Source organism: Rhinoraja longicauda, chromosome 13 (assembly GCF_053455715.1).
Source record: "Rhinoraja longicauda isolate Sanriku21f chromosome 13, sRhiLon1.1, whole genome shotgun sequence".
Lineage (NCBI taxonomy): Eukaryota > Metazoa > Chordata > Chondrichthyes > Rajiformes > Arhynchobatidae > Rhinoraja > Rhinoraja longicauda.
In genome coordinates this window covers 20,491,298-20,499,257 of record NC_135965.1, presented here as the reverse complement: position 1 = coordinate 20,499,257, position 7,960 = coordinate 20,491,298, and the positions used below count along the sequence as shown (strand labels likewise).

Genomic DNA, 7,960 nt, shown 5'->3' with positions numbered 1-7,960 from the left:
GCCACACATTCATTTCATTCCTGCCATCGGGAAGAAGGTATAGGAGCGTGAAAACTGTAACGTCCAGGTTCAGGAATAGCTTCTTCCCTATGACTATCGGCCTATTAAACGCTACAACCTCCAAATAGGCTCCAAACTACGTAGATTTGGGGGCATTATTTTTGGCTTTGCACCATTATTGTTTGTTTATTTGTCTATTTGCTTTTTAAAATTTATATGTATTACCAATTTTTTTATTTCATTGCTTATTATGGCGTTTACAGTGCTATCTCTACATATCTGTTGTGCTGCTGCAAGTAAGAATTTCATTTTGCTGGAAGGAACTGCAGATGCTGGTTTACACTAAAGATAGACACAAAACGCTGGTGTAACTCAGCAGGTCAGGCAGCATCTCTGGAGGAATTCCTTTTCTCCAGAGATGCTGCCTGACCCAGAGTCACTGCAGCAATTTTGTGTCGAGGAATTCCATTGTTTCGTTTTGGGTTATACGGCAGTAAAAGACTCTTGATTTGACGACTGACTCGCCTTGATTGCCAGGTTTGTGGCTCTACCCTGTATCAGTGGCTGGGATGTGCCTGCACATGCCCAGATGGCTGTGTGTATTGCTACACACAAGGTCTGCAGCACAGGGGTGGGAAGCAGCAATGACACCACTCTCAGCAGCAGGCCTTGCACTGGGCTCACAGTCCACAGAGGCAATGGTGAACAAGTCTTTGAATCAATAAATCTTTTCTCATGCAAATCATGTTCAGACAGCCCTCTCTCACATGCACTTTAACCCCTTGCATATCCTGAGAACTGAGTCACCAGAAACACACAGTCCTGGGCTCTTCAGATGTCGCAGTATTACTAAGCTTGTGCTCAATGTGTCATATGGCACGGGAACAGGCCCTTCGGCCCAGCTTTCCCATGCCGACCAAGTATTCCGATCCGTGCACCTGGCCACGCTCCTTCCCTATGTTTCCCCACAGAATCACCTGACAATGTTCGACAGGCAATCCCGAACACGGTAAATGAACAAACAAAAAAGTTCAGGTCAGTTCAGATTCACAGTGTGGAGACTGGCCCTTCAGCTTATCGAGTTCACGCCGACCATCGATCACCCATTCACACGAGTTCTGTTCTACGCATTAAGGGCAATTTACGGAGGCCAATTGACCTACAATCAGTACGTCCTTGTGAACACATTTCAGTTTATTTTAGAGATACAGCATGGAAATAGACCGTTCGGCCCACCAAATCCAGATCCATTCACACTAGTTCCGTTATGCCACATTCTCATCCACTCCCAACACACTATGGGGCAATTTTACAGAGGGCCAATTAACCTACAAACCCGCACATCTTTGGGACGTGTCAGGAAACTGGAGTACCCTGAGGAGACCCACACGGTCACAGGGAGAAGATGCAAACTCCACGCAGACAGCGCCCGAGGTCAGGATCGAACCTGTGCCTCTGGAACAGTAATGTAGCAGGGCAGTCTGAAGAAGGGTCTCGACTGGAAACATCACCCATCCCTTCTCTCCAGAGACGCTGCCTGTCCTGCTGAGTTCCTCCAGCATTTTGTGTCTACCTACAGTAAAGGTAGCAATCTACCAGCTGCGCCACCCTACTGAAGCTGGAAATCTGAAATTGAAAGTAAAAACAAATCGTCCCCCAGGTCTAGCAGCATCTGCAGAAAGGGTGAGGGTTAATATTTCAGATTCCAGTCCTTCAGTCAGTAGTGGGAAAAGACGCCGGATCTGAAACGTTAACTTTTTCCCCATCCAGAGACACTGTCTGACCTGCTGAGTGTTTTTCAAAGCATTTTCTGTTTATGCTCATCCCCCACAACAGGGATAACCATAAGCAACCTGCAGAGATATTTTCAACAGCACCTTTCCAAAACATAGCAGCCAGTCATCTGGAAGGATAAAGGTGGCAAGCATACAAGAGCAGTCACCTCCAAGTTTCCCCACATCCAAGTGAGGTACGTGGACTAATTGAACAGCACAACACAAAAACAGGCACAATGGTCTGTGCCGAACATGATGCCAAGACCATCACTCATCTACCTGCACGTAACCCATGTCCCTCCATTAATTGGGTTCATATTTAACCTGCATCTTCATTGTGGGTTGGGTTCACTCACTTCAGGTCCACCACAGATTTTCCAGCACCCTTAATTCCAGAGCCATTCTGCATCATCCATTTTGCCGGACCAACAACGGTCATGGCCTTGTGGGGGAGGGGCAAAATACCGACCCGCAAAGTCTGCCGCGGAGTTCGGCTACTGGAACGGATCTGCCGGCTCCAGCAGGGCCGGAGTTCCAGGGCCCAGGGGGCAAAGTTGACCTGCCAATTGTCTACCCACGGAAGTCCCGAAGAAGTCGAGATCGGCCACTTCACCCGGCCTCGGCGCCATTTACAGGGGGACTTCCGGGAGGGATTTCAAGTACGCTCTCGTGATTTGCCTGGACCACCAGTTGCTGGAAAATCAATGGTGGGCCTGTACTAGTAAAGCACCTTCAATTCATAGACTGCAATGGTTCAAGAAAGGCAGGTCACCTCCATCTCCTCAAGACCAGAGCCACACATACCCCCAAAAAATGGCCCGACCACAAATGACCATGAATCAACTTTAAAGAGAAAAATTTATAAATTCATCTTGTACAACATGATCGCACATACATTTAGCAGTCCACTGCCACCATCCCATGGGAAGACGGGATAGTGGAGGAGGCTTTACATTATGTGTCAATCTGCTCAACAAACCCCCATACCTATCTGAAGAAGGGTCGCAACCTGAAACAACACCCATCCTTTTTCTCCTGAGATGCTGCAGGAAAAGCTGAGTTACCCCAGCACTTTGGGTCTATTCTCACACCCATCAGTCAGAAGAAGAGTCCCGACCCGAACCATCGCCTATCCATGTTCTCCAGAGATGCTGCCTGACCCTGCTGAGTTACTCCAGCACTCTGCATCTTATTTTGTAAACCAGCATCTGTGGTTCCTTGTTTTTCAATCCCTCTGGCTCCCACACAAGAATCTACTGTGTTGCAACATAATTCGCACCCTGATTCATTGTGAATACTGCACCTCTCAGATACTCCAGCTGCCAGCAAGGTAGAATAGAAATCGTTATCGTTCAAAATGGGCCACCATTTCACACACAAAGTAAGTATTTTTTTTTCCAAGTGGCCACATCAAACAGCAGATTTTTAAACTAGAACGAATTTCGGCAAGTTACAATGTATGGCACACCAATGTATGAAACGGCTCGACATACAATCAGGTTGAGAAAAGGCTACTGGTTTTCAGGTTGTAATATTTGAAATGCCATAATGTACAATAAAACTCGCAACGCGTCATGTCATTTTGTTTGTTTTTTTATATATAAAAATGCATTTTGTATTAAAAGTCTTGGGACAGGCAGACAGCTATTAAATGCACGTCTGATTTTGCAACATACAGAGGATGTTAGAATTCCTTGATGCACCAAATCAAGATTCCAGTGTCCCATCCCTTTTCCCACCCGTGCTCCTTCTCCCTTCCCTCTCATTGCCGGGGGATGGGGGTGGGGGGGGTGGGGGTGGGAAGGGGATTAGATTCGTACATGGAATATCAAACTGTGGGCAGGCAGTTCCTTTGGAAACAAGAGAGAAAAGATGGCTTCTTGAACGACCCAAAATGTAGGCAAAAGCGAGAGCTCAAGACAAAAAAGGTCTATGGATTTGGCCAAGAAAAGACTCACTGAATCTTGCCATGCTTTGTGTGGGAACATTGCAGTACAGGTCCAACACCGGTTTTCCGGCACCCTTGGTTTCCAGAGCCTTGCCCAGATTATCCACTTTGCCGGTCCAACAGAGGTCACGGCCTCGGGGGGGGTGCCAAGGTACCGACCCCTCAAAATCGGCCATGGGATCGGATCTGCTGGTTCCAGAGCCCCAGCCGCAGGGGGGCATACTTGGTCTGCCAATCAGAAGTCCAGCACCAGAAGTCCCGATGAGGTCAAGATTGGCTGCCTCACACGGCCTAGGCTCCACATTTTGGTGGGGGGGGGGGGGATCCAGGGGGGAGGGGTGGTGGGGGTTTCAAGTGCGCCCTCGTAATTTTGTCCTGCTTAAAGGAGGCGCCCGGCCCCCAGTTCCCATAAGGTCGGTGGTGGACCTGTACTTTTCTTTTAAATAGTGTGGAGGTTTTTAAACAAATTGGCACATACAGAATTGACAGCAGTCTCAAAGGCACTAAACACAAGGGTATGTTGGCCTATCATCAGTGGATCAATGGACCACAGCAGAGAAGTCAGTCATTGCTCCAAACCTCCGGGCTTTTTGCTGTTCATCCATATCATTCCCTCCCCACCCACTTTCCCCATCGTTCCCACCCCCGCCAAAAAAATAAAAACCCCATCCCTTGCACCTTGTTTGTACAAGTCTATGGTTGTTGTGGTGCATTCACAGCTCACAGTTGAAAAAAATACCATTGTCCCTTTTTCCTTTCCCCTCTCCACACACACACACACACACACACACACACATTTTTAAATATACTTGCTCTGCCTTTCTTCCCCTCAGCCCCTCCATCACTTCTTTTTTTACTGGGGTGGGGGACATGGAGAGGGGAGGGGCAAGAGGAGGCAACAGGAAAATAGACATTACAGCAGTTCAACAGAAAAAAAAAGTACTTCCTGCATCCCCAAACCCCACCATCAGAACTGCAGTCACGGTGGAGGCAATCCAATAATTGGTGGCCTCTGTTATACAGTCTCCAAGTTTGCTGGACGTCACATAGTTTATGGACTTCCACATATCCACATCTCCAACTTTGCATAGAAATTCTGTGCCTGCAAATGGGAGGAGGGTGAAATAGAAAACTTTAATTACTCAATCTGGAATTCAGCAAATTACATAAATAAGGAATTCAGCAAAACCTCTCAACCGCTATCTGCACTCAATCAATATATGTATATTTTCCCTGATGGGGCAGTTTGCAAATAGTCAAATAAACCTTTAAATATATAGATTTTTTTTTTAATTCTCCCTCCTCCCCAGTCTTTACAGTTAATAATGTGTAACGGGAATTTAGTCTCGGCCCATTCCAACAACATTGTTTTATCTTACACAGATCACAGAGATTGAATGATACCAGTAGATTGAAGTTAGTCCCACCATTTTAAGATAGGAGGCTGTTTTGTTTTAAACTGGTGTTCAGAGAGCGAGAGAGAGTGGGGGAGAGGGAGGGAGGGAGAGAGAGAGAGAGAGACTGCTCGCTGAAATTTGCTTTCTTGGAAGTAAAATCGCAGATGGGAGGAGGGGCATTTAGATTTCTCTTCCCATCCCCCAACACATACACACACACATCACGAGTGTCTCATCTCTCTCTCTCTCTCCCCTTGCTTTCTATTTTAGAATTTTTAATTTAAAAACAAATCTTACATTTCTCCCCTCCACAGACCAAACATCTCAGGTGAACAAAGTTAGCCCCAAAGCTAACCTTTAAAATGGAGAGAGAGAAAAGAAAAAACAAAAACCCCTCTTACCTTCGTTTCATAATGTATAATATATATTTATATAGAAATCTATCACAGCAGCACGCACGAAGAACAACACTGGTCGTCTCCATTAGGCTGGGCTACATAGTTCATCTGCCGAACGATCTCTGCAAACAGTTCGTCCACTGAGATTTTGTTCTTGGCCGAGGTCTCCATAAACGGGCAGTTCCATTCATCGGCCAAGGCTCTCCCCTCTCCGTAAGTCACCTCTCGCTCCCCTTCCAAGTCCACCTTGTTGCCCACCAGCAGCAGGGGGACCCTCTCGTATCTCTTCACCCGGATGATCTGGTCCCTCATGGGTCTGATGTCCTGGAAGGACTGCTGGTTGACCAGGCTGTAAACCAGGATGAAGCCCTGGCCGTTCTTGATGTACAGGTCCCGCATGGAGGCGAATTGCTCGGTGCCGGCCGTGTCCAGTATCTCCAACACCGAGGGCGACGAGTCCACCTCGATCTCCTTCCTGTAAAAATCCTCAATGGTCGGGTCGTACTTCTCAATGAAAGATCCTGTGACGAATTGCACGGTCAGGGCAGATTTTCCAACACCCCCGCTGCCCAAAACGACCACTTTGTATTCTCTCATGGTTGACAGTCGCCACTTTCTCTTCCCCTTGCAGGGCTGGGCTCTTGTGTGTGTGTGTGTGTGTGTGTGTTGAAAATCAGTAGAGCTTCCCCCAAATTAAACAGCAGCCGAAATTGATCTGAAATGACAACGGGGTGGGAAGCCCTCTCGGAAATTGAGATAGCAAAAAGGGCGAACGCTCTTGCCCCTAAATAATCAAACAAGCAAATCCTTCCCCTTGTCCTCCAGCACTTTGTTTTAAATCAGCTCCTGGTTCATAGGCCCCTTTCAGCTTTGCAGGGGGCTCTCAGCGTTTGGTTAGACACGGTGCGTCCCTCTCTGCTTAACCAGGGTGCGATTCTGACGCGCCGCGATCTCTCCCACGCTCTCTCCTCCCATTGACACAAGGCAGGGCGTGAACGATAGCGGGCTTCAGCCTCAAGCCCTTCGCTGCCTGGGAAGGGAAGGGGAGGGGAAGGGGAGGAGGAGGAGGAGGAGGGAAAGAAGGAGGGAGGGAGGGAGGGAGAGGTGAAAGGGGGAGGGAGTTGGAGCCAAATCTCTTAAAAGGGCAACTACACTCGCGGTCTCTGGGTCCCACCTAAGTTAGACACACTACAATATATACAATATATCTTTATTGCCATTGTACAGGGGTACAACGAGATTGGGAATGCGCCTCCCATACGATGCAATAATTTAGTTAGTTTAAACAACGGCAACCCAACGAAACAAATTGTAACAGTTTTAAGACCGAATAAAGTGCAAGTGAATCTGTGCCGGATCACTGTGTGATGTGACCATCCGGCTCATAGCAGCTATGGCCCTGGGGATGAAGCTGTTCCTGAGTCTGGAGGTGCGGACGTAGAAGGCCTTGTATCGTCTGCCCGATGGAAGGAGTTCGAACAGACTGTTGCAGGGGTGTGAAGAGTCTTTGTGGATGCTGGTGGCTTTTCTGAGGCATCGTGTGTTGTAGACACAGTGCTGGAGTAACTCAGCGGGTCAGGCAGCATCTGTGGAGAAAAAGGGTGGGTGACGTTTCGGGTCGGGACCCTTATTCCCACCACCTGCTTCATTGGCCTAATAGGTCCCGACAGCAAATAGGCAAAATCTGTGGAAAAACAAAGAACTGCAGATGCTGGTTTATACCAAAGATAGACACAAAATGCTGGAGGAACTCGGCGGGTCAGGCAGCATCTCTGGAGAAAAAGGATGGGTGACTTCAGGTCGGGACTCTTCTTCAGCATCGATGGAGTCTGAAGAAGGGTCCCAACAGACTATTTTCTTTTGCATGCACATTATCCATATCCCTCCATTCAAGTCAAGTTAAGTCAAGTCAAGTTTATTTGTCACATGCACATACACGATGTGCAGTGAAATGAAAGTGGCAATGCCTGTGGATTGTACAAAAACGAATTACAGTTACAGCATATAAATAAAAGTTAATGCAGAGAAGACAAAATTTAGTCCCTGGAGTTATAAAAGTTAACAGTCTTGATGGCCTGTGGGAAGAAACTCCGTCTCATCCTCTCCGTTTTCACAGCGTAACAGCGGAGGCGTTTGCCTGACCGTAGCATCTGGAACAGTCTGCTGCTGAGGTGGCAGGGGTCCCTCATAATCTTGCTTGCTCTCGATCTACACCTCCTGATGTATATTCCCAGCATATCCATGTGCCTATCTTTAAATGCCACTATCGTATCTGCCTCCACCACTCCTTGGCAGCGCGTTCCAGGCACCCGCCACCCTCTGTGTAAAAAAGCTTTGCCGCTCATCTCTTTTAAACTTTGTCATAATGAAAGTGGGGCCCTGCAAATTCCAGTGCCCATGAATGTTGTTGTCGGTCGGCACGGTGGCGCAGCGGTAGAGTTG

At 47.7% G+C, this 7,960-nt stretch overlaps 1 protein-coding gene across 1 annotated transcript; it reads right to left on the bottom strand.

Annotated features, from left to right (window-relative positions):
* Positions 1-3,237: 3,237 nt before the first annotated feature.
* On the bottom strand, positions 3,238-6,531 carry LOC144599520 (ras-related protein Rap-2b). The gene is made up of 2 exons (XM_078410510.1): positions 5,522-6,531; positions 3,238-4,825 (listed from the first exon to the last, which is right to left on the bottom strand). The coding sequence occupies exon 1, from the start codon at positions 6,113-6,115 to the stop codon at positions 5,564-5,566; it is 552 nt and encodes a 183-aa protein (XP_078266636.1). The 5' UTR covers positions 6,116-6,531; the 3' UTR covers positions 3,238-4,825; positions 5,522-5,563.
* Between the last annotated feature and the right edge of the window lie 1,429 nt (positions 6,532-7,960).